The 26,649-nt window shown below is 45.5% G+C and overlaps 1 protein-coding gene across 4 annotated transcripts in view; it reads right to left on the bottom strand.

Annotated features, from left to right (window-relative positions):
- The window catches only part of LOC142583459 (uncharacterized), a 197,806-nt gene that overhangs the window by 109,543 nt on the left and 61,614 nt on the right, over window positions 1-26,649 (bottom strand). For all 4 annotated transcript variants that reach the window (XM_075693941.1, XM_075693949.1, XM_075693955.1 and 1 more), the window contains one exon: window positions 5,561-6,309. In XM_075693941.1, coding sequence (XP_075550056.1) covers window positions 5,561-6,309 — 749 coding nt within the window. The remainder of the gene's footprint in view (window positions 1-5,560; window positions 6,310-26,649) is intronic.

Here is a 26,649-nt window from a genome sequence, read left to right as displayed (position 1 = left end):
GTCGGAAAACTGATAGCTCAGCAACCAGTAGCAATTTTCACTTGCTTCTGGCAGCAATTTTCACTGACACAAGCACAGGTCGAAAGGTATGTGGTTGATGAAATTTTGAGATTCTTGTGCGCATACGTGGGAGGCCTCAGTGTGCTGCTCTCATAGTTCTTGTTTGTGCATGGCTAAATGGCGGCTACAAGGCATGCAGCTATATGATCAGCTATTAGTGTACTAAAATATTGGGGAGTGCACCGTCCACAGCATCAATGAACAAAGGTGAGGGGGCCTCTGTCGCGATGACGTGGCGCCTGTCCTCAGTGAGCATGCTTCGACACATTCACTCTCCCATACGAGCCTGTTTGTGTTGTGTGAGCTAGTCCAGTCTCGCTTGGCAGTATTTTGTTTTATTGTCAATTCTTGTGTCACTAAGAGAAAGTACTAGAATAAAGGAGGTTAACCGAAGGGCCCAATTTTTGTTAAGCATATCATGAGAAGCCAACCAACAAAGATACCAAGGAAAACATGGGGGAAATTACTTGTACTTACTAATTGGAGAAAAGAAATTATAAATTAAAGGTGATGAAAGTGGATGAAAAAACAACTTGCCGCAGGTGGGGAATGATACCACGTCTTTGCATTATGCGTGTGATGCTCTAACCAATTCAGCTACCGCGGTGTGGTTTCCCCATCCACTTTCTAGGGCATTTATGCGTTACTACTAGAACTAACCTAGGGAGTGTTAGCGAACACCACGACTCACAAACCTTGGTGGCAGATGTGGAACATCCTTTCTGCCGCAGGCGTCACGAGTATATGACCTTACTGGATGAAGGTAACTGGTCAATAAACCCGCACATGCTATCTGAAGGCATCAATGTTGCCGGATTCGAAACCCTAATTATGTAAGAATGAGAAGAAAGGAGGTTAACCAAGGGGCCAGATTGTTATTAAGCATATCATGAGAAGCCCAACAAATGAAGACACCAAGGAAAACATTGGGGAAATCCGGCAGCATTGATGGCTTCAGGTAGCATGTGCGGGTTTACTGACTAGCTGCCTTCACCAAGTAAGGTCACGTACTCACGACGTCTGCGGCAGAAAGGATGTTCCACATCCGCCGCCAAGGTGCGAGTGGTGGTGCTGGCTAACCCTCCCAAGGTTAGTTCTAGCAGTAACAGATAAATACCCAAGAAAATGGATTAGGAAACCGCACCGCGGTAGCTTAATTGGTTAGAGCATCGCACGTGTAATACGAAGACATGGGATCGTTCCCCACCTGCGGCAAGTTGTTTTTTCATCCACTTTCATTGCCTTTCATTTATAATTTCTTCAATTCATATTATTAAGTACAAGAAATTTTTCCTATGTTTTTCTTGGTGTCTGTTTGTTGGCTTCTCATGACATAAAAGAAAATACTGTAATACAGCACAATGCCAATAAAATAACAGAAAGGTGGTGGGAAAGGTAATTCATGACCTGCTTTGCACTGGGTTGCAACTGTGGCTGCCCCGGGGTGTTCAGGTGAAGAAGCTCTCTCGATTTTTCATGCTGCAGAAGAGTGTGATCGTTGCAAAGGAATCATCATCTGTGAATGTCAGTTTGAGGCTTGATTTGTTCAGCGTGCATTCTAGACAAAGATCGACAATGAGGTTGTCGAGAATACCTGTCCTCAGCCGATTTTCACGTATGACGCCAATTCAACTGGTCCGGATGCTCTGAAGTACTTGCTGACAAAGAAGGGAAAAAAACAATATTGCGACCAGGTACTTTCCATGTTGAAATGAAAGTGACCAAGTTCTGTTCAAAACGAAGCACCTAAGCACCGAATGCATAGTTGCGTATGCAATTAGCAGTGTGCAATCCCATCAGTATTGAAGTGTGATTGAAGTGCAAAGGAGGAACTAGAGTTCTGCAACTGCAAAAGTATGTTTGAGGGTGGAAAGGTGACAACACGGGGTGTTGTGGATATACTAATTGACAGTATGAGCAAGCTGTTCTGTGCCCTGGAAAGGGTGTAGAGCCTTAAGTTGACAACCATGCTTCATTCAATACAAAATTACTTGGAAATCCTTCATTGGTTTCAAACTATATAATTTTGCAATGTTTTTTTAGCACAAATATTTTCATGAAAGCATCTATAAATCTGTCAGGCACAATTGAAATGTACATCTGCAGCACAAATTGCACAGCTCCACATAACATGCCAAGTATCACATTCATTTCCAGTCCCATGTGCTTCTAGTCACATGTGTTCTAGTATGACATGGAGCTTATTTACAATGAGGGCAAATGCAATAAGGAGCTTAAAACCAAGTTGTTAACAGGTATTCCAATGCATCTTTCTGTTTGAAGCTAGTTTTCTACAAATTCTAGTTCAGCACTTACTTCATTAGGCGTATCTTTGTGCTTGAGCTATGTTTCTTATGCTAACTTTGACAATGCTCCAGTTTTTTTTTCGAATTGGCTGCTGCGGATACTCATTGCTTGAACTTTGCCGCAAGTTTTGCGAATATATCTGTACAAACGCTGTTCGTGTTGCTAATTTTCAAAATTTTCAATTATCGAGGCACTGCCATGCATTTTTACATAAAACATTTCAAGCATACTTTACAATCCATATTTTCCCATCTGGTTAGTGTATCTTGCTCCATGCGCGAAGCAAGAGCTGCAAATAAACCAAATTTTGCAAGACACCTTATTTACGAAGTACCAAGCAGATCCATATATAGTAGAATAAACTCAGAAAAAGACATCTGCAACTACCAGGCAAATGTTTCTTTATATGGTCTTTAAATAATGCACAAAGTGTGCTGACACCCAAGTTGTGTGTCCCTGACATGTATTTCGAGCACGCCTGCCGCAGACAGTGCCGCTTCATGGCATCATCGCGGAGTTCCGCTCACGCACGGAACACCTTTCAGTATTCTAGTGCACTATAATCCAGCTGGCCACCCTGATCTGGTTAGCATGTTAGCTTGGCTTGACTGTAGAGAAGAAGCACTTTATTTTTATCTTCCAGATGGTGCAGTAGGTATTAAAATCCCGTCGGGACCTACACAAAGTTTGCAAAGCACATTCTGAAAATCGCGTGCGTGCTGCATACATATAGTCATGGCGCAGTAGTAAAACTATCGTCTCGGCATTACTTTATGGCGGCAGTGAAATTTCGTTATATTGAAATTCTATTTTAAAAACATGCTGTCGTACAGACAAGTTAAGAAAAGTTAAATATTTCTTAATATTGAGGTTTAACTATACCTCTGTCTTGTGGAAGTTATTACGTAGGGCAGACTGGTAGGTGCATCAATGACCTGGCCCCCCAATAACACACCACCTCACTAAGTAAACAAGGGATACGTGCATCTGTCCATGCACTGGAAAAGCTGCAAGTGCATGCCGTTATTTGATCAATTAAAGATAAAGGCAGAAATAGGGACACTGATGGCACATGAACTTTTCTAAGCTTTTTTTTCATCACACTGAGGAGTGGCAATTGCATGTCTGACGCATCTGTCACCTTTTGATCACCCGTGTTGGCTTTTGCCTTCACACATGTGCAGAACTGTCCTTTTACTTCCCAACATATATCAGTTGTTCGCGAGTGCTTGTCCTGTTTCCTGTCATGTCCATGTTTCATTATGCGCTCTTTTATTTATTTAAACTTAAATCTAGTGTTCTCAGCTTTCTGCAAGCCATTTAAAGGGTCACTAAAGCGAAACAATAAATCAGTTTAGACTAATGAAGCATTGTTTGAGAACCCTGCAGGCAGTCATTTCAAAAAAATGGTTTGATTATTAGATGAGAAAATGAAGGTTCAAGTATCAGTATTTGAATTTCATGCTGAAACCCCAGCACTGATATGTCAGCGTGAGGTCAGGGATTCCAAAGTATGTTTTCACATTTGGGCCGCATTGGCTGAATAAAAGATCCCAAAACTTGCCATGTTTAATATTTGGTTCCTTTAGAACACAATGCAGTCAATCTGTACCACTACATATAATTAGTAGGCCCTAGAACATGCCATCAAAATCCAAGATGTCACAGCCCCCAGGTGCAGGAACTTAAGTAGGCGTCGCCATCCGTATTTCGTTCTTGCACTTTTTCTGGCTTACCAAACGTCTTATCGTTGTAAGAGTGGTGTTTTTGGTGTTGTAGAACGGTAATTTACTGATGCAGGAGAAATCATTTTTCACTTTAGAATCCCTTTAATGTATGCAATGTTGTGGGGATCAAGGTGCCTTCTCGTGCCTCGTGCCTCGTCCCCCTGCTCGCGTAACCACCGCCTCGGAACCGCCGGAACCGCCGCCGGAACCGCCGCCGCAACAGCAACATGGTGGACACGGCTAGCACGCCAAAGCTAATTTCTCCACACAAATCGTGCTTCTCTCTCCCCGGCTCGAATCACCATGCGAGCAAGTGTCACCGGGACGCGCCCTGATTGGCCTCCCAAGTGGCCGTCCCCGGGTGCCCTCTCCACCCGAGCTCTCTTCCGATGAGCGCTTAATCACCGCAGCAGATGCTCACAGGCCCACAACATGTTCGCTACATGGGGCCTTTGCTCCCGTAACTCCTCGTTCTCGCACTTCGTGGACCGCTTACCAGTTAGCCCAAGCGCTGCGTGGGCATGTACTCGATCGGTCTTGCGATGCCTTTGCCCGTAAGCACTGTGACTGTAGCTCTGTGCTGTATCTTGGGTGAATAAACCCACGTTTGTTGGCGATCTGACTCTGGAGCCTTCTCTGCGCCGTGTCACAAAGTTGACGAACCCTGCCGTAGCACCTTTGTGCATTGCAGAGTGGAGGAGCGTCGTGACCTTTCCTGACCATCGCTCGTAGGGTGAGCCTTGTGCAAACCCATCTCCAGAATGTGTAATGAAAAATGGCTGACATGTTTCATCAATCACAAAAATCACCAGCTGCGTATCACAATCAGTATACAAAATTGTGCTAAGTAGTAGAATTAAGGTTTTCATAGGAGAGAAAGGACAACGTTTCAGTGACAGAGTCATGCGCTACCAAAACAATGTGAAAATTGGGTATGATGGCCACTTGGCAGTTCACTACAAAGAGTGCTTATAGGCTCCTTTTTCAGATATAAAGTTCTCAAAGAAGGCAGAATCCAAGCCACAAGAAAAGGTCACGAGAGGCCATGCCGCATGCACACTCTTGGCTCACGTATCAAACATATCTTGAACCCAGCGGCTATTGCAAGGTGATGCTGGCGCAGTCTGTAGCTGGCTGCTTGACCACCCCAGAGGAATGCGTCTCAAATTGTACTATCAAAAGAAGTATATAACACATCAATCACGCCCACTTTAGGTGCCGTTTACACAGTTGTGAACTTGATACCAACTTTCTTTTGCTATTTTGCAATTTTCAACTATATTTATTAAAATATGGACGGTCTAAATGAAAATCTGCTTCTAAGAGTCACAAGATTTTTGTTTCTTTTAGAGTGCAACAAGCCTCATCAGAATCAATGCAGTTGTTGCCAAGAAAAACAATTTCTCCATCCCCATGTATTAAGCTAGGAGCCTCCTCCGTTAAAAGCACAAAAATTTAAAACTCACCCACTCCAGCTTGTTCATGAGTACTTCCAAACGAACAGAGGCATCCGTGCCTTTCCTTTGGACGTAGAAGTGGTGTGCATTATATATTTGCGACACATACACAACATAGTGTTTGTTCACTTCCAGTTTGTCTGGTTGGGGATATGGGTTGTTGGACATAATAAGTGGGGGGCTTGTTACCCGTCCAATTGTAGGCTTTGAAGAGGTCAATGCTTCCATAATTATGTGATCCAGTTCATCAGAATCGGTGCTTTCAGCTGTTTCTGCATCTTCGGCCATTTCCGAATTTTTATAAGCATCAATACCATACATTTCCCAGAGAGTACTGGTTAGTGGAGCCCTTCTTGTCTCCTGGGCTGTTTCAGTCACTTGGGCTGTGTTGGTCGCTTGGGCTGTGTTGGTTGCCCAGGCTGTGCCAGTTGCTTGGGCTGCATCGGTTGCTTGGGCTGTGTTGGTTGCTTGGGATGTGTAGGTCGCCCAGGCTGTACTGGTCGCTTGGGTGGCTTCAGTTTCCCGAGCTGTGTCGGTTGCCCGGGCTGCATCGGTTGCTTGGACTGTGTCAGTCACTCGGGCCGTTTCCGTAGTTCGGGCAGTTTCAGTAGCTTGGGTGGCTTCAGTTAGCCGAGTGGGAGTATCTTCAGATACTTCTGCAGTTCTGGTAGCTCCAGCAGTTTTGATTGATCCAGCTGCTTCAGCCTTAAAAGATGCCACTTGCTCACTGGACCATGCAGACTGTAGCAAAAACTGCCCTGTGAAAAAGCATAGAAATAGTAATACTTTCCACAAATTGCTCTGCAATGGTGTTGGCAGCTTGCCTAAAAACTAAACAACTAAAGGAAAGTTATTTCATTATCATACGAGGACTGGCAGAATCAATAGAGAATGTGAACAAATAAATTTTGAGTACAAAAAAAGCTACGAGATAAACTGTCAGTATACAAGGTTCAACAAGGGCAATGCATTGAACAACATGATTTTATAATGCAGTTGCCAATAGTAGTGAAACAGCACACAGACTATTTGGATCAATGTTAGATCATATCATATCAAGTTCTATGACACTAGCATTAGCTTTGGTATTATTCGGTAACATAAAGCAACCACCCAATTGTGGGAGGCTTGTGTTCCTTCTTAGTGAGGACTCCATCTTTTCTCAACATTCTGTGATAAAAACATCAAATTATGTACGCATTACAATTCCCCAACCTCAAAGACGGTACATTCTGTGCATTGCAGGGAGGGTTCTCAATTCTCTACGTATACTTTTAGAAATCTTTAGTCTCGTTTTGCCAATTGATTTCATGACGCTGCAGCATTGCCAAAAAATTAGCAATGTAAAAATTTTCAAATTTCAAGTTATAAAGTGAATAATAATTGGACAAACAACTTCATCTACCTTTTTAATACTTCGTATATAAATCCAAAATACAGTAGAATCTCACTGATACGATCTTCATGGGAACCGGAAAATAAAATATATCATGTGAAACTCGGATTATCCGAAGCAAGCTCCAAAAAGTTGTGGGAATGCTCGACTATCACGTACCCCCTGGTGTTATTTTCCTAGCATGGCTCTCACGTCTTCTGTAATCCAGCTTCTCCGTGTAGCTAAGCACTGGCGGCAGTCGGTGTGGTTGCGCCATATTACAAGAGACAGCGCGAGTGTTGCACTGCTAACGCCACCTAACGGCGAGATTACTAGGGCGAAAAAGTGAGCTTTTTCTCTTTGGCTTGGGGTCTGCGAGCTGCGTAGATCTTTCGCGCTTGCCCACAGTTCGTGGGATTGCCCTGTGAGAGGCTTAGGAGCACAATATTGGAATGGATGAACACGATCGTCCGAACCCGCCACCATTTGTGCGACCGTACATGCAAACGATTAGGTGTTGGTGTCCAGAATGGGGGCGAATTCAGTGACGTGGAGTCGGACATCCTGAATCTGTTCTGCGTCCATTGGCATGTTCAAACATAGCAATTCAGCTAACAGGCATTACACTAATAAAAGGTGCAATAAATGCCCTTTTGATCGTTTGCACTACTGTGTTGTCGTTCCTTTGACCCAAGAGCACCTGTGAGATCCCGCTAAGTATGAAAATAGATGTACTCGGTGACAAACTCAATAGCGTAGGTTCATGTGGTGCTAAGTGATAATGCTCCGCATAACATGTTATGCGAAGCAGCATCACTCAACCCCACGTGAACCACACTCAACACACTTTTATTCAGCAACATTGAAATAGCTTGTCAGCTTGCACTGAACTTTCTTCTTCTTAATGTCCCCAAAAAATTATTCTGCAAGTTAAAAAGAGAAGCTGATGTTTCCTCCCTCAACTGAGCAGCGGCGCACCACCAGTTGGTGTGGCCGGACTGCCATAACAGCATTATACCACCTGTAGTGCACCGCATGAGTTTTTACTCCAGTGTGACTTGGACTTATTCTTGGGTCATTGGAATGTTATTTAAGCTGGTACACTAGAAATAAAGCTATGAGCTTTAGAAAAACCAGTAAAAGCCCACTTCTGCAGTCATATTGTTATGGGAAGGAAGAAGCGTGCGTCTATTCATCGATGGCTTTTAATGGCTGAGCCAACAAGCGTAGAGCAGCGACAAAACTAAACTCTTCTTCGTCTCCAAGACCACCATCAGCATCCTTTTCTTCCCACATTACCGACTGTGACATCACCCCCGTCGGAAAAAGCACCTCATTGGTGCGGCTCATCAGTCTGAGAAGGGTAAGGTTTGAGACGGCTGACGTGGATGATGTCAGAGAGAGGTGAAGGCACTGTGGCATCCAGCAGAGACACTTCATATGTGACAGGAGTCACCTGGCGAAGGATGCGGTAAGGGCCACAGTATCGCGAGAGGAATTTCTCCGAATGACCAACACGCCGAGTTGGATACCAAACTAGCACAAGAGCACCTGGTTCGTAGTCCACGTCGTGATGGCGCTGGTCGTAACGGCACTTCTGGTGCGTCTGTGAAGCAGAAAGACGAATGTGGGCAATCTGGCGTGCTTGGGTCGCTATGGCTACGACATCCAGGGTGTACTCTGTTGGCAAGTCGAGTGTAGTCGAAAGGAGAGTCTCAAAAGGCAAAGTCGGCTCACGGCCAAAGAGGAGATAGAAGGGTGAATAGCCAGCTGTGTCGTGGCGTGAGCAATTGTAGACGAACGTGACAAATGGTACAGCAGTGTCCCAGTCACGATGATCGGAAGAAACATACATTGCTAGCATGTCAGTTAATGTGCGGCTCAGGTGTTCAGTAAGACAGTTAAGAGTCTGAGGATGGTAAGCGGTAGTAAGTTTGTGTTTAGTAGCACATGATCGAAGGAGGTCGTCTATGACTTTGGCATGAAAGTATCTTCCGCGATCGGTGAGAAGTTGATGAGGTGCACCGTGGTGTAAGATAACGTTGTGAAGCAAGAAATCAGCGATGTCTGCAGTGCAGCTGGCCGGTAGGGCTCCGGTAATGGCATAGTGAGTTGTCTAGTCCGTAGCGACGGCAATCCACCTATTTCCGTCATTTGATATAGGGAATGGTCCGAGAAGATCAACGCCAACGGGAAAAAAAGGGTCGGTCGGTATATCCAAAGTCTGCAGCAGACCAGCAGGAGGCACAGCTGGTCTTTTCCAGCGTTGACACAACTCGCACGCGGCAACATAGTGCCGGACGGAGCGGTTGAGATGGGACCAGAAAAACCGGCGCCAAATTCGGTCATAGGTCAGCCTGACGCCAAGGTGTCCAGCGGTGGGAACATCGTGCAGTTGTTGCAGTACAATCTGTCATAGATGAGACGGAATGACGGTTAGGAGCTCGGGCCCGTCGAAGTGCATGTTGCGGCGATACAGGATGCCATTTTGTAGCACAAACATGTGAAGGGATGGGTCAGACAGATCAGAGAGCAGGCATTCGATAATGGGCCGTAACAATTCATCGCATCGTTCAGTGCCAATGTCTTGCAAGGCAGAGAGCGAAAGAATACAGATCGATGCGACATCCACTAAACCGTCTGGTACATCGACGGGATGACGAGACAAGCAGTTGGCGTCCTGATGTAGACGACCCAACTTGCAGACTGCAGTGTATATGTATTCCTGCAGCCGTAGGGCCCAGCGACCGAGGCGTCCTGTGGGATCCTTGAGGGAGGAAAGCCAACAAAGGGCGTGGTGATCGGTTGTAACTGTAAATCATCGACCATATATGTAGGGTCAGAACTTGCCCACCGCCCAAATGAGGGCAAGACACTCGCGCTCAGTAATCGAGTAATTGCGCTCAGCAGGAGAGAGGAGGCGGCTGGCGTAGGCGATTAGGCGATTGTGCCCACATTGGCGTTGAGCTAAAACTGCGCCGATGCCGTAGCCACTGGCGTCAGTGTGGCTTTCTGTCGGAGCGGAGGCGTCAAAATGGGCGAGAACAGGAGGTGTGGTGAGCAGCATGATGAGCTGCGAGAAAGCAGACACTTGTTCAGAGCCCCAACAGAAAGGAACGTCTTTCTTCAGAAGGTCAGTCAGGGGACGGGCAACATGGGCGAAATTTTCCACAAACCTGCGGGAGTAAGAGCAAAGGCCAATAAAGTTGCGAACATCTTTGGCACAAGTTGCTACGGGGAAATTCTGCACAGTATGAACTTTAGCGGGGTCGGGGCGAATGCCTGACGAATCGACGAGATGTCCGAGCATGGTTATTTGGCAGTGACCGAAGTGGCACTTGGACGAGTTGAGCTGCAAGCCAGCGGTGCGAAAAACAGAAAGAACAGATGAAAGTCTTTTAAGATGAGTCGCAAAAGTTGAAGAGAATACGATGACGTCATCCAAGTAGCACAAACAGATGAACCATTTCAAACCACGCAAGAGCATGTCCATCATCTGTTCAAAGGTCGCCGGGGCATTGCACAAGCCAAGAGGCATTACCCGGAACTGATATAGGCCGTCTGGTGTGACAAATGCGGTCTTTTCCCGGTCCGTTTCATCCACGGCAATTTGCAAATATCCAGAGCAAAGGTTTATAGATGAAAAATAAGTGGCACCATGGAGACAATCCAGAGCATCGTCAATGCGGGGAAGTGGATATACATCTTTCTTGGTGATCGTGTTTAGATGACAATAGTCAACGCAGAATCGCCAGCTGTTATCCTTCTTTTTGACGAGAACACCACGGGAAGCCCACAGGATGAAAGAGTGTTCAATAATCCCTTCGGCAAGCATCTTGTCAACCTCACCCTGGATAACTTGTCGCTCGGAGGGCAACACCCAGTATGGGCATTGGCGAACAGGTGCTGCACGGCCAGTATTTATAAGATGCTTCACGACCGTAGTTTGATACAAAGGGCGATTGTTAAGGTAAAAAATGTCGGAGTAGGACTCGAGGAGGCCACGGAGCTCTGCGGCTTGTTGGGTTGAGAGGTCCGGAGCAATCATCTTTGTAAAGTCGTCAGTCGGGGCAGATGCACAAGGTGCAGAATGGGCATTGGTCGAAGGTGGCGCAACAGATAGAGCGGAAATGTGGCACTCGTGCGACGGTGACAACGTGGAAAGAGACATGCCTCAAGGAAGTACTTGTGGGCACTGTCCGAAATTTAGGATGGGAAGACATGTCTGATAGTCCGCAACAGAAACAATGGTGTCTGGGAAGGAGACATTGTGAGAAAGCAGGAACGAAGTCGCAGGAGTAAGGATAGTCTCCATCAGGTACAGGTGGGCAGGCTAAAACAGGGATGCCGGTTGCTGCTAGAGATGGCAGGCGAATAAAATCCGCACACAAAGCTGAGTTGGAGCTTGAGCAGGAAGGTCAATGCGAACAGGTAGGGGTAGGTCAAGTTGTACAACACCGGCTGAACAGTCAATCAGAGCAGAATGGGCGGCCAAAATGTCGAGTCCGAGGATCACATTGTGAGGGCAATGTTCGAGCACATTAAACAAAATGAACGTGTGGCGACCGGCAACACTGACACGAGCAGTACACATTCCAAGCACAGCTGGAGTTCCACCGTCGGCGACCTGGAGCAGTCAAGTCGGAGCAGGAGTAAGTACTTCCTTCAAGCGTGTTCGAAGCTCCGCACTCATGATGGAAATTTGGGCTCCAGTGTCGATGAGTGCTGTAACAGGCAAACCATCCACGTCCATGTCCAGAAGGTTCCATCAGTAGGCAGGGTCAGCAGAGGAATTTTAGGCCAGGGTTCTAGAGCAGCGTCACCTCCAGGAGTTGCCCCAGTTTCCTGTCGAAGAGCAGCGACGGTAAGCTGGGGATGGAGAGCGACGCAGCTAAGGCGAACGGGAGCGGCGACTATGTGGTGATGGCGAGCAACTAGTCGCGGTGGCTCAAGCGTTGTCAGGTGCGTCTTCAACCTCAGTGGAGAGTGATGGCGGGCGAGGATTCAGTGGGGAGCGGCGGTAGGCAGGAAAGTTTGGTCAAGAGTGGGCTGGCCAGGAACTTCAACAGCGGCGAGAGATGTGGCCCACACGTCCACACTAAAAGCAGATGGGTCTATCGTCATGTGTGTGCCACTCGGCCCGGTTGCAATAGCTCGGATATGGACCGTATTGGCTCCGGTGAACAGGGGCAGACGCAGCACACATAGCAAAGTCAGGACGGCTGGTGAAGCAGATGGACGGAAGACCCACATTGGCAAGTTCTCGGCGAATGACCGACTGGATAACAGACACAAGTGGCCGGGAATCGTCAATGCACTGCGTCACTGGCGTGGCAGGAGGTGCTGCTTCGATTTCTCGCCGAATGATACGTACAACATTCTCGCAGGGAGTGGGCTCACGCGGAAGACAAATGTCTTTACACGTCGATGAAGCTGCGGTATTGGGCAAACTGTTGAACTATGCGGCGACTCTTCGTGTCTTAAAAGCGGCGACATTCGTTAATGATCTCATTGACCGTTGCTATGTTCTTGTAAACAAGCAGGTTAAACACGTCGTCCGCGATGCCTTTTAAAACGTGGCTGACCTTGTCTGCCTCTGCCATATTGTTATCCACTTTGCGGCAAAAAGCGAGAACAGCCTGGATATAGGCCACGTAAGATTCAGTGGACGACTGTGCACGGTCCCAAGGTGGTCCTTCGCAGCACAATGGCGGCCGACGGGCTTGCCGAACAAATCTCTAAGCTTCTGTTTGCACTGGTCCCAACTTGTAATCTCTTCTTCATGTGTTTCGAACCAGACCCGCGTGGTTTTCTTGAGGTAGAATATTATATTAGCCAGCATAAGTGTGTTATCCCACCTGTTGTGTGCGCTGACCTGTTTGTAATTCCGCAACCAGTCATCGACGTTAACATTGTTAACATGCCAGGGGCGCGAGGCTGGGCCAGGATCACTGTCGGCGACGACGACGGGGTCGTGGTTGAACTCTCTCCTTTGGATGACATAGCGGCCAGGTTATGTCCACTGCGGAGCTCCGTCTTGCACAAGTGATTACCCAGCACGTCCACCAATGATGTTACGGGAAGGAAGAAGCGTGCGTCTATTCACAGATGGCTTTTAATGGCTGAGCCAACAAGCGTAGAGCAGCGACAAAACTAAACTCTTCGTCGTCTCCAAGGCCACCATCAGCGTCCTCTTCTTCCTACATTACCGACTGTGACAATATTATCCAATTTCAGGTGAAAACGTAATCACAATAACCGTATGAAAATACACTGCTCGAGCCTATGGGATGCTGGCTGGGAAAAGCAAAAAAAAAAAACTTATTCCCAAAACATATGCAGAATCGTATGACGGGAGTACGGTATGACGTATGACGGCAAAGTAGGGGAGCCACGCACGAGCCAATACAAATTCCTTTCCTTTGCACATAAAAGTGGCCTTGAAAACACACAACTGTTGAGCACAAATAAAACTCCAAGAGTGCCATGAAGTTATCCACGGAAATTCCTGCGGTATTCTGAAAGGATACCTGCTCGCTCATCTCAATGCAGCTCAGGACGGCAGCTAACAATTCTTTTTGCGGTATAGAATAAAAAAGGTCAACAACATCTAATGAAAACAAGCAACCTATCGAATGGGACTCACGTAAAAAGGCTCCCGTACTTTGCAACATTTTCCTTGCGGGCATCGACAGAGCGCTATCGAAGGTGTTTGACGGAGGCAAAGTGCTCAAGGTTTTTAGGTAGGTTGACGATTTTTTAATTTTACTGACGGAACGATCTTCCATGACTTACTCGCATACTGTGCAGGGCATTTTAACTGATTTTAAACAGCAAGGAAAAGGCTTAGATTTTACTTTCGAATTAGCCAAGGATAACAGCTTGCAGTTTTTAGATCTTGACATAACCCTTACTGACGAAGGCTCCTGCTGGATGTACCGACCCCGTGCCCGCAAGGAGGTGTTGCCGTATGAGTCTATACACTCCAAGACTGTTAAACGAGCAATCGCTACTATGTGCCTCGAATCCGCGCTGAAAAAATCGTGCTGTCATAAGGCACAAGCAAGCTTTGACGACCAGATATTGAAGTTGAGGAAGGCTGGCTTTCCTTGCTTGGTTTTAAGCGCAGTTTCGGAGACGTTATTGAAAAAACTGAAAAAAGAAAGAAGTGAAGAAGGTCAAACAGTTGAAAAGAAAGCTAAAGCGGTGGTGATTCCATATTCTCATAAAGTGGCGCATAATCTGAAACACGTTACCGTGAAACACAAAATTCCTGTGGTTTTTTCCGCGCCGCGAAAGCTTGCTACTTTGTGCCGCCTGATTGGTCCGGATGACTCTAAAAAAGAAGGGTGTTCTATTAAACATACGAACCCTTTTGTTAAGTGTGAAGAAGGGTTAGTATACCACATTCCACTGAAGTGTGGAAAAGAGTATATCGGCCAAACTGGCCAATGTATTAATGAACGCCTGTGGGAGCATAAGCTTTCATTGAAAAATGGATATGGTTCTAACTTGCCACTTCATTGCAAGGCCTGCGGAAATGAGGATGAACGGGTATGTGAAGGGAGGCTTCATGATACGACCATCATGTATAAAAGTAAAGATTCTGTTGCGCGTGAATTATTGGAGGCCAACGAGATTAAGAAAAGAGGGGACAACTGTGTCAGTACCCCGTCTTTGAATATATACACGAATGAAAGCAAGTTTTTAGATAAGTTTTACATTTAGATTAAGCGTGCTTCCCTTTATCTTCAGTGTTCTCGCACGTGCGCATTCACATATTCAGTGTCCCTCTTTTTTCGTTCTCCTCTCCTCATGGCTATATAATCAGCCACTTGTCATTTCAATAAACAGTTGCAAGTAGCGCCTTGTCCTGTCTGTATTTCTTCTTGTGTGCCGTCAATTTTGGCGCTTATTCTATCGAAAGCTATGCACCAACTAGCCCCACAACGTGTTTTACTGCAAGTAGCTAAGCCTGGCATTATGGCCTTTTGAGGTCCACAATGGATCTCAGAAGTTGTTCAAAGATGATGTTAACCCTTAACTGCACGAATGTCTATTTGGTTGTGAAAAATTTACACAGGCCTTTGTTTAGGTCAGATATGTCAAAACAAACCTGACTTTTTGAAAGAAACACTTGGTTGCGATTTTATGAGCCAAATTGGTCACGTACCATGTATGCACCATGCAGTTACAGGTACATTTTATGACCATGAACAATAACATTTCCATTGCAGAAAATTACCAAAAAATATCAGCACCATTCACAACACTTGAAACGTTGCTTTTAATGGAGTATATTCTTTACAGCTCCAGCTGGTGCTACAAGTATATCTAAAACCTGATGAGGTCATCATTGACTGACCAACCGACAGACTCAAAATTTAAACCGCATCACTTAGTTTTTATGTAAATTTCTGCCTTGAAATCAATTAAATTTCTGGGGTTTTACGTGCCGAAACCACGATTCGATTATGAAACACGCCCTAGTGGGGGACTTCATATTAATTTTGACCAACAGGGTACCTTTAATATGTCCCCAATTTATGGGCCAGGGGCGGGTTGGCATTTCATCCCCATTGAAATGTGGCCACCGTGGCTGGTATTTGATCCTGGAACCTCGCGCTTAACAAATTTTTGCTTTGCATCTTGCTTAGGAGCATCACGCAAGCTGAAAGAAAATCTTGTTCCTCTTCCTCCAAAAGTTATTTGTTGTTGTTATTAGCTCTTGGAACATGACCCAGGCCATGCTATCTTCATCCCAAACATTGCTGGCATTTTTATTTTCTGACCTATTTATCACTACACATAGTGCTAAGAAAGAGTAAAGATCAGAAAAACGTCATATATTTCGTCAACAAATTTGTTCTTGTGTGAGAACACAAACCTTGGCTCTCCTTCACAAAACAACCATAAACTACATGCTGTACCACACGTACAGCAATTAATGCTTGCCTCACAGAACTACCCGAAGGTCTTTCTAAATAAAAACAGCATAGCCTGTTGACATTGAAACGGCATGCTCTTTCAAGCTTGCACTACTTCAAGAGGGGTCAATGTCACGTGTGGCAATATTTGTTCCCGACCTCCATGACCTCCATGATGTAATAGACACTGAACCAAAACTCTTCCATGGAAATAAAATTAAGTTTTGTCCTTACTAGGTTGAGAGCATGGGATAACATATATTCTATATGGGAAGTTCATATTGAGCATGCAATGAAGCGCAAGACTTCATTATTACAGTTTGTCATGTTAATAAGGGTGGTGGCCTTTTCTTGAAGCTGTCCTTGTGACAGATGGTCTGAGAAAAATGCCTACACTCCGCAGTGGTGCAAATTGTATGCACCGACTACATCACATCACTGAGATGTGCTCTTTCCAGGAGCTCCCTCTGCGTGGTGGCCAAGTTAATAAAATCAAAGCCTCATGTAAACAGTACAATATGTATACCTCAACCTCACAACAGCATCAGCTGAAAAGCTCCTTTTTAACCCTTTCAAATGCCACTTTATCCTGTTGTTCGAAAACTTACTTTCACCACATTTTTTTTTTTTTGGCTTCAGAATCATAGAAAGCGTAAAGCTGCAGAAAAAATTTAAAATTTTTAATTCTTTAGCGAGTTTGGTCAAGTTTACAGATTGTGGACTCCGCACAAAACCTCACTATAACAACATTAAATATAAGAACATCAACTAGTCGTGTTTTAAAAAGCTTGAAAAGTTCTTATGCAGCCACTCGAAAATTATACCTGGTGCATGACATTGTGAAAAGCAATGAAAAGAGAACCCGCTACCTAAAGCATACTGACACCGAGTAAAAAAACACCAAACAGGCTACCTTCTCACTCATCTTGCTAAAACATTTTGCACACATTCAAAATTGAAGCACAATTGCAATCCTAAAGAGTTTCAAGATATATGCGACACATTTTAAACATGATTGTTTTTATCAGTGCTTTTGCTGTTGCACTATCTTGGTGTACACGATTGTGTACATAGAGTCTGAAAGGGTTAAGGAGTTGTATTGTCTGCAGTACAAAACCCCAACCTTCCAGGACAACGTGGATGTGCAAGACATCCAATGTCCTCTTGTGCCTGCTAGGAAACAGGTCCTGTTTTGCTAGCCTCCACCAAAAGTGACTGCTGACCCTTAGTGCATGTGACCACGTCACTTTGTCTGAACGTAAAGTGAAAATGAACTTTTCGTTGTGAGAACAGCATTTTCTTACCAAATGTTTACAATTACAAACTAAGCTTCTGCGCATGAAAAAGCTAAAGAAAAAAAATTTATTTCCAGTGCTAAAGTCACTATATACCAGGTTTTCTTTCATGTGAATACAATTTTTAAAAATCACTTGTGGCATATAGCACAAATCTACCCACTGCATTCATAATGGTAACAGCGCAACCAAAACGACAGATGGGGTGAAAGAACACTGGATGAGTGCTGTCCTGTGTTCTGCACAAGATTGCATTTCATTGTATTGCGTTATTCCAAGAGGCGGACATTACTTACACTAGAAAACAAAGTGCGTAATTGACAAATGACAAAATTTTACTGACCAACATTTTAAGTAATTACTTTAGTGCAAATATCGCAATACAGTTAGCTTCTGTTAATTCTATCCTGACTGGACAGGTGAAACTGGTCAAATTATCCATCAGTCAAATCAAACAACAGGCAGAAAAAACACCAAAACACGTTGATTCACTTGGGAGTACTTGCTTTAAAAGTAGCTTTGCCACAATACAGATATGCGTCGAAGCATACTAAATGGGGAAAGCTGTTACTGTTACGGGACATAGCACATGTTCCTTAATTTACACACGTACATGCACAGTCTCCAGTCACGGTATGAGCCCAGAGACGCCTAATAAGTTTGCTGGCAAGCTTCCAAATTTTTAGACGCCCACTCTATCGTTGGCTTTAATTGTCCTGTAGACTTTCCAAGCTTTTTGATCATACCGCCTTCCTTTTCACTGACTTTCCCAAAACACAGACAGTTTTTCCCTGTTTTTCAGTGCGTGGCGCATGCACACACGTAAAATTAGGAAACGCGTACTAGGCCCCGTTAACGGTCTCATATACGAGACACGCATGGCGGGCGTAACAAAGGCTCATATCGCCACAGCAACATCAGAAACAGCTTTGAATGTCTGCCAGTATGCATATTAGGCATCTAGATGCTCTTACTGGTGATAGAGATGGCACATGCACGCCTGTATAATTAAGAAACGCGTACTATGTTCCGTGACAGCAGCCTCTTTCCATTCATGATATGCTTCACCACATAACACCACTGTATTGCGGCGAAGCTGACCAATCAAGTTCGAATCACCCGGCAAAGGCCAATTTTGAGATGGAAATGATGGAAGTTGGGACCCATAAAATACATGGGCGCAAGGCAGAACCTTTGTTGCAGATCGAATAGACTGAAAAATTGCATTAATGGTTAATTACCTACTGCATACGTATGGAAGCCAATGATTTCACAATGCACATCTACTTAGAACGAATCTTTCGAAACTAGCACCAGTGCGTTGCCAAACTAGAGGTGAAAATGCACTGCTCTTCCACTTTCCTCTTCTTAGCAAAATGCTTTTATGCACTGAGCCTCAAAAATTACCAAGACGTTTGGTCGCTAACTTTTGGAATATGTCTTGAAACTGGTGCCATCCTCAGAATTTGCTCCAAGTGGGTACAACTTTCGAAGTGAGCAGCGACAATAATTGCTACATGTGCCATAATGTTATTAGTCTAAAAGTTAATTAGCAAAACTTTTTTACTTAGCCAAATCATTTCAATTTCTCAGGTAAATAAAGTCCGCCTCTGTGAGTAATGCAGCCCTAGAAGTACAATTGATAGGTGCCACAGCATAAGAAGCCAACAAACACTGACACCAAGGACGACATAGGGGAAATTACTTGTGCTTAATAAATGGAATAAAGAAACGATAAATTAATGGAGATGAAAGTGGATGAAAAAACTTGCCGCAGGTGAGGAACCATCCCACAACCTTCACATTTCACGTGCGATGCTCTACCAATTGAGCTACCGTGGCGCCATTTCCCCATCCACTTTCTGGGGTATTTATATTTCCTAGTAGAAACCTGGGAGTGTTAGCCAGCGCCACCACTCACAGACCTTGGCGGCGGATGTGGGACATCCTTTCTGTCGCAGGCGTCACGAGAACGCAATCTTTTTAGGTGAAGGCAACCGATCAATAAACCCACACATGCTACCTGAAGGCATCAATGTTGCTGGATTCGAGACTCTCGCTATGTAATAAACAAGAAGAAAAGGGCCTCTCGGTTAACCCCATTCTTCTCGTAGATGCCACAGGTGTTTCCTAAAATTCTGTTAAAAATAAAAATAAGAACTGTACATTCATATGCCTGTATAACAAAGCTCTCAGGAGCTCCAAATTTTTCATGACACAAATCCCTTTGCTGTAAGGGATGTACGCCGTAAACTCACAATAGAGCATACTAAGCCCGTTCAATAAAAGAAAACTTTTATTTAACATGAATTCAAAACAGAATTAGTGAAGAAAGTCACCAATTTCTGTCAAAGGCACCCATCTCCTCCCTTGCCATCAAAACTCTTCGTTCATTTACGAGATACTGATCACTGCTGCATTCTTTTGACGTTTGCATCCTTGTCGCCCTAGAGATGGCTTTGAAGGCGGCTATTATGATTACAACATCATGTTGTCATCAACTGCAATGTATTCATCAGCCGTTGCTCCCACTGATGCACTACAGCAAGCAGCGTACAAGTCGAGCGATTCCTTTGGCACTGCAGCAAATAATTCTGACATTCTATACTTCTGCAGCAGATATTTCTGACTTTGGCACATTTGTCAAGCACTGCCATTAGCACTAGCGCCGATTAGTGGCAGCTTCGCTATGCATCATCTATTGTAAAGCAACGAAAAAGCCGCCAGGGACACCATATTTCTTCGCTGCAAAGGCAAATTTGTTGTACTGGTCTTCCTTCTAGAGGTGTTCACAATATGTACGAAAGGTAGGAATTCGGCTGGGACCTAATGAATCATTTGTTATACAGGTCAATTCTCTGTAGAGGCATTTGACTGCAATTCATTGCTACAGAAGGCAGATTCCGAATGAATATTGTTGCGCTACAAGCGGTTATGAGACATGTCGTGAAGGAAGACGGAGACGAGCATCTGGGCTTTGCATGAGCTGGTTACCATCTTGGTCTCTGGGTGCGCTGCTCTTGTAAATACAGTGTAAATAGTCTCTCTTGTGTGTGCCTTTCTGCACGTAACATTTTAGTGGAGGTTTGCAATCCCTGTTCTCGCCACAGAACTCCACAGCAGTCGCTACATCGATCTCGCTACAACGTCACCCAGAGATGAGACCCTACCATCATCAGCTGTGACTCATCGGACTGCTCCAGTCATAATGTTTACCCACGCTTGTGACCCTGGTCTGTTCTCTGGCTTGGACAGCACTAACGTCGAATGGGTCAACCTCTATGAACTTGTCAGCATTAAGAACAGGTAGGATCCAACATCATGCTCGCTAATGTCGTTTTTTACCTGGCTGGCACCCCTGACCTGTGGTACTGAACCCACGAAGATGAATTAAAAAGCTGGGACATTTCCAAAGAAAAACTAAGTGAACTGTTCGATGACCCCTTTGGGCGCACAGTCGCAGCAAAAAAATGCACTTGCAATGCGTGCTCAGAATCCCACACAGCCCTACGTCTCATACATACAAGACATTTTCGCTCTTTGCCATAAAGCTGACAAGATGTTTGAAACAGACAAAGTGGCCCATATATTAAAGGGTATCCTAGATGATGCCTTTAACTTGCTGGTTTTCAGCAACGTTTCAACTATTGACACCGCTATCAAAGAATGTCACTACTTCAAACAAGCTAAGAACCATCCTATCACGCCCCACATTGTGTGGCTGCCCAACACCGGTGCTACGTTGACATGTGAGAACCGTCCCCGCCAGCCAATGCCATGTGACAATGTAACTTGCTTTGTTTGCTGCAAGCTCGAGGCCGCTTATTCACCATCCTAATCAGCGACACCCACCGATCTATCACCAATCACGATTGCTACAATCCAACAAGAACTTGAAAACACAGGTCACAACTCCGTGTGCTCATCGACCCACGAACCCAGCATGCAGCGCTTTTCTCACAGACCTCCTCATCCCTGACAATCTTTTCCTACCACATCCTGCAACCTGTCTGAATGGGGCACCTCCGACGACAAGCCCATCTATTTCCATTGGTGCCCCATTAGCCACATTGCTTGTCATTTCCGCAACCGATGGCGAACACCGCCTCCAACATACAACAGTGTCCATTTCCACACCTCTGCACCGACTAGTACTGCTTATGCTTCTCGCCATGATCGTACTGCCTCTGACGGGGCGCCAGCGAATCTTCGCTACGGCCAATCGCTGTCATCTCGACGTCATCAGTCTCCTTCGCCCCAGCCCATCGCTTCTCGCTGCCGTCCATGCCCCTCTACACATGGCCGAAAAATTAGTAACTGCAGCTTCTGGAAGTGAAGCTGCAATGTCGACCTTGCCCTCAAATCCTCTGCTTGCTTTTTTGAAGTTGACAAAGGCACTGCTGTCACTGCACTGATCGACACAGGTGCACACCTCTCCATTATGAGCGCTGCCTTCAGACAACCAATGAAAAAGCTCCTTACTCCTGCAACTACATGCACCGTCCACGGTACGGATGGCAGTATTAGAGAGGTTTAGCTTGTGAAACGGTCGGGTAAACGCAGGTGGAAGGGGCATTAGGGTGGAGGCGGCGTTAACATGAGCAGCCTGCATGGTGCAGCCGCCTGGTGACACTGAGCTCAAAACAGAAAAAAAAACTAGCTAAATCGCAGTAACCAAGTTTATTTTACTTTGCTGAGGGTGTAAATTTTCAGAAGCAACACAATTACGCCACTGCCGAAAATTTACACCAGCAGCTAAGTAGAATACACTTGGTTACACAATGTTAGCTGTCTTTGCCTCTTTGAGCTCTGCGCCACCAGGTGGCTGCACCATGCAGGCTGCTCACGTTAGCGCCACCGCCCCGCCCCCTCTGCCCCTTTTCCCCTGTCCGCCTGCATTTACCCAAATGCCGGACAAGCTAAACCTCTATATTGTTACCGTCATCGATATATGTACTACAGCACATGTAAGCATCGACTGCCATACCGCTGTCCTTTTTACCACAATTGTCCATTGCCTGCGCGACCTCATTCTAGGCCTCGATACTTGCGATAGAAACCCCAGCTGCTTAAGTCCCACCAGCTTCGTTCGATTGCCGGCCAAATAATTATCATATATTCTTCCCTGCCCGTTCCTGATGGAGAGTATTTCATCACTCAGCTGCCCGACATTCCACTGCAGTATAATCTCACTGTACTTCACACATTTCTGACTATCATGGCCAACCAGACTTGCATTCCTGTCGTCAACTTCCGTCGAATCAAGCTAACTGTGCCTCAAGGAATTTACCTAGCCTAACTTCAGCCTTTGTATGACCATCACGTGGTGGCTTTCTCACCCGATGCTTTGTCTGAGCCTACCAGGTTTCCAAAATCTGCTTCTTGTGCTGATCCCAAGATTAAGAAAATTACCATGACGGATCTTTTACCTACACAAGCCAAAGACCTCTACTGTGCTTTGTCTTCCTACAGGGATGTTTTCGACTTTCACAATAGCCCCTTAGGCCAAACACTTGCTGCCAAGCATTGTATTAATAGTGGTGATGCTGCTTCTATTCACTGTAGACCATATCGAGTACCTCCATCCGAATGCCAGGTAATTCAAACTCATGTTAACGAGACGCTTGATAAAAATATCATTCAGCCATCTTTTGGAGTCCATGGGTGTCACCGGTAGTGTTGGCTATGAACAAGGACAGGGCATGACGCTTCTGAGTGGATTACCGCCACCTGAACAATTTGACTAAGAAAGACTGCCAAATCAAAGACGCCCTTCACTGCCTCTACGGTGCTAGCTACTACTCCTTTATTGGCCTTCGATCTGGATACTGGCAAATTGCTGTCGATGGCATAGACAAAGAAAAGACTGCATTTATAACAGCCAATGGTCTTTTATAGTTCAAAGTTACGCCCTTTGGATTATGTAATGTGCCGGCCACGTTTAAGCCTATGATAGACTCCTCACTTCAGGATTTCAAATGGTCCACATGCCTGTAATACTCTGACGTTACTGTCTTTTCACCAACATTTGACATTCACACTGAAAGTTTCTCTACCATACTTGATGTTTTTTGTGAGGCCAGGCTCAACTCAACTCATCGAAACGCCGTTTTGGCCGCTGCCAAATTACGGTTTCGGGCCATCTTGTAGACGCTTCCGGAGTACAACCTGACCCAGACAAAATTTGTGCCATCCGAGACTTTCTGGTTCCGATTTTCTTACTTGCTTTCAGTTCTATTATGCTTAAAATTGTTCTATAACATATGATACACGATGTGGGAAGAGGTTAACATGAACTGCACTGACCTCTCCTTCCTTCCTTTGAGATTAACTGTTTAATAGGCAAAATCCTAGGCCTATAATAGCCTAGGATTTTTCTATTGCTTTATAACTTCTTTTATGATGTGATGCATAAATACATATTAAATGCAACATAAAAATGTTTCTTAAAAAACCTCTGTCAACAATTTTGTTAATCTGTCAGTTAAAGGTAAATGTATAGTCCAAGGCTGATGTTTTGTACAGTCAAACCTTGATATATCAAACACGGATATATCAAATTATTGTGTATATCGAACACTTTCTATATCACCTGGAAAATCGCACACATTTAAATTTTTTACTTCGAATGGGGTCGGACGAAAAATGAATATATCGAACTTCGCCATCCCAGACCACGCGCGCTCTGTGGACAGGCGGTGAGCTTTTCCGCAAGACCCTCCAAATTAGCAGTGGTGCGATTGGCATTCCAGACTGCTGTGCACTATAGCTGCACACATCGATCGTGCCAAGGGCGCTATTTGAACGTAGTGGCATACACACGCGGCGGCTTGGCTAGGTCGACAACATCAACGGCGCATTGCATTTGCCGTACTGACTCCTCCTCGGTGCCACGCCAGGGTGTCTACCAAGTTGACATTTCCAAATTCCCTGAGTTTTCCAGGTTTTCCCTGAGTGCCATTGCAAATTTCCCTGAGTGATGCAGAACTATGTTTTATGTCAAGACGGGCTGAAACCATATCGCCTGATGCTGTCACTCTCTAGCAAGCACATGAAAAAAATAAAGAAGCGCCTTAATCCAATTTGAATACTAAGGAGTAATGTTTGTGTTATTCAAAAAGAGAATAGAAGGCAGGGGTTAGTAAAATGCACAGCAAATAAAGTGTCTTAGAAAAAAATTGCAAATGGAGTCAGACATTCTCAAATACGGAGAGGGCAAACTCGGCCTGGCGGTCCTAGTTGCAAAGAAGTGTTCCTTTCAAGAGCACAAATTGCAGTTGGGCAACACGAGGGCGGAGGTAATGCTTATTAAAATCATTCCCAGCAGCTGGCTCAAAAACAGCGTTTTCATTTTAAACATTTACAGTTCCCCGAGAGACCGTCACCAGGTATTCTTGTCGATTATAGCCAAGACGGCGGCGAAAGCAAGGGATGCTCCACTTGTGGTAGCTGGAGACTTTAACGCGGCGCATCAGGCATGGGGTTATGTGAGACACTCCCCTAAAGGAATCTACTTCAAGCGATTACAAACTGCTCATTAGAGCTAGTTACGGACCCACAGTTTCCCACACGCATCAGTAATTCAGTCTCGCGGGACACCACGCCGGATCTGGCCTTTGTTAAGAATGCCACCTCCGTTAGTTGGCACAATAAGCAAGAAAACCTGGGAAGTGACCATTTTATTGTGGAGATTTCTCTGGAAGTTGCCGCAGCCCCCCTTAGGGCGTTCACCGTAGTAGACTGGGACGCCTTCCGTAAACGCCGGGGAGAGGACTTGGAGTACGAGTCCTTCGAAGACCTCTTAAGGAGAATCAAAGAGGACGTCAAGGCTGTTACTAAAACAGTCGAAACTGATTTAAAAGTAAACAGGATGGATGCGCACTTGGCGTACCTGGTAGAGGCCAAAAACTCATTACTCGCCAGATGGCAAACGCAGAGGCTCAATCGGAGGCTGTGTAAGAAAGTAGCGATGATAAATCGTGAAATCGAAGCGTATTGCCAAGAGTTGAGCAAGCAGCAATGGAACGAGGTTTGCTCGGCATTTGACGGACAGATACGTACGAGAGGCAAATGGAACCTCCTGAAGCAACTGTTAGACGACTCCCAATCCAAAAGCAATCAGGCCCTAGCTGTTGATAGAATAATTCATGATCTTAAAGGAAAGGGGCTAACAGATGTAGACACACTTCAGAGCCTAAAGGACAGGTATCTCCCCTCTCCCCGTAGGCCCCACGGGGAACGAGGACTACCCAGAGTATACAGGCGAACCCATGGAGGAGCTTGGTGCCCCGGTCACTAAAGCGGAAGTCAGAAAGGTGCTACACGAGCTAAACGGCCGCTCGGCGCCCGGGCCGGATGGCATCTCCAACAGACTCCTGCGTAACCTCAATGAGAAATCAATTGAGAAGCTTACGGAACAGATCAACCACACGTAGGAAACTGGCTGGGTGCCACAGGACTGGAAAACGGCCTCTGTTGTCCTTATCCCGAAAGTAGGTAAAACACTGACACCCGAGAACCTTAGACCAATCTCGCTCACGTCCTGCGTGGGAAAGGTGGCTGAGCACGTCTTCCATGAGAGAGTAACGAGATACATCGAGGAACGGGAACTGCTCCCGTATAACATGGTAGGCTTCAGGCCCTCTCTATCCGCGCAAGACATCATGCTTTTCATCAAAAGACAGATAATCGACGGGAACACCAGGGACGTTAGAGGCATTTTAGCGTTAGATCTCGCCAAAGCCTTTGACACCATCACACACAGATTCATTCTGGAATCCATCTCGCACCTAAACTTAGGGAAACGCTTTCACGCTTACGTCATCTCTTTCTTAAGGGACCGTAAAGCCACTATTAAAATCGGTCAACTAAGATCCGACGAGTTCAAGTTAGGGGCTAAGGGCACTCCGCAGGATGCAGTAATATCACCCCTCCTTTTCAATATAGCGATGAAAGGCCTCTCGGAAAGACTGGCTAGGGTCGAGGGCGCGAATCATGCGCTCTATGCGGACGACATCACCGTTTGGACCGGTGGAGGGTCCGAGGGGGCCGTGGAGTGTGCCCTTCGGGAGGCCTTGGATATTACGGAAGAGTACTTAAAAGGGACGGGACTCTATCACCCTCAAAGTCAGAACTACTGCTCTATAGACTGGATCGCAGGGGCAAGAGGCACTCTACCCCTCTCGAACAGATTCCTATTAACCTATACGCAGAATCTGGTCAGATGATCCCTAGAGTCGAATCGGTCAGGATTCTAGGTCTGATCCTAAATGCAAAGGGAAGCAACAATCAAACTTTTGTCCGCGTCAAGGCAAAAATGGAAAACATGCTCCGATTAATCGCAAGAGTCTCGAACCACAGAGGCGGCCTCAGTGAGAGCAATCTTCTTAGGCTGTATCATGCGCTCCAGATGAGTCACATAAGCTACGTAGCATCGACGCCCAATTGGTCCTGCTCGGAAGAGGTCAAAATTGATGCGCTGATGAGAAAAAGCATTAAACA

This window comes from Dermacentor variabilis, chromosome 1 (genome assembly GCF_050947875.1).
Source record: "Dermacentor variabilis isolate Ectoservices chromosome 1, ASM5094787v1, whole genome shotgun sequence".
In the NCBI taxonomy this organism is placed as follows: domain Eukaryota; kingdom Metazoa; phylum Arthropoda; class Arachnida; order Ixodida; family Ixodidae; genus Dermacentor; species Dermacentor variabilis.
The sequence above is the reverse complement of the archived record's forward strand: the minus strand, read 5'-3'. Positions and strand labels throughout refer to the sequence as shown.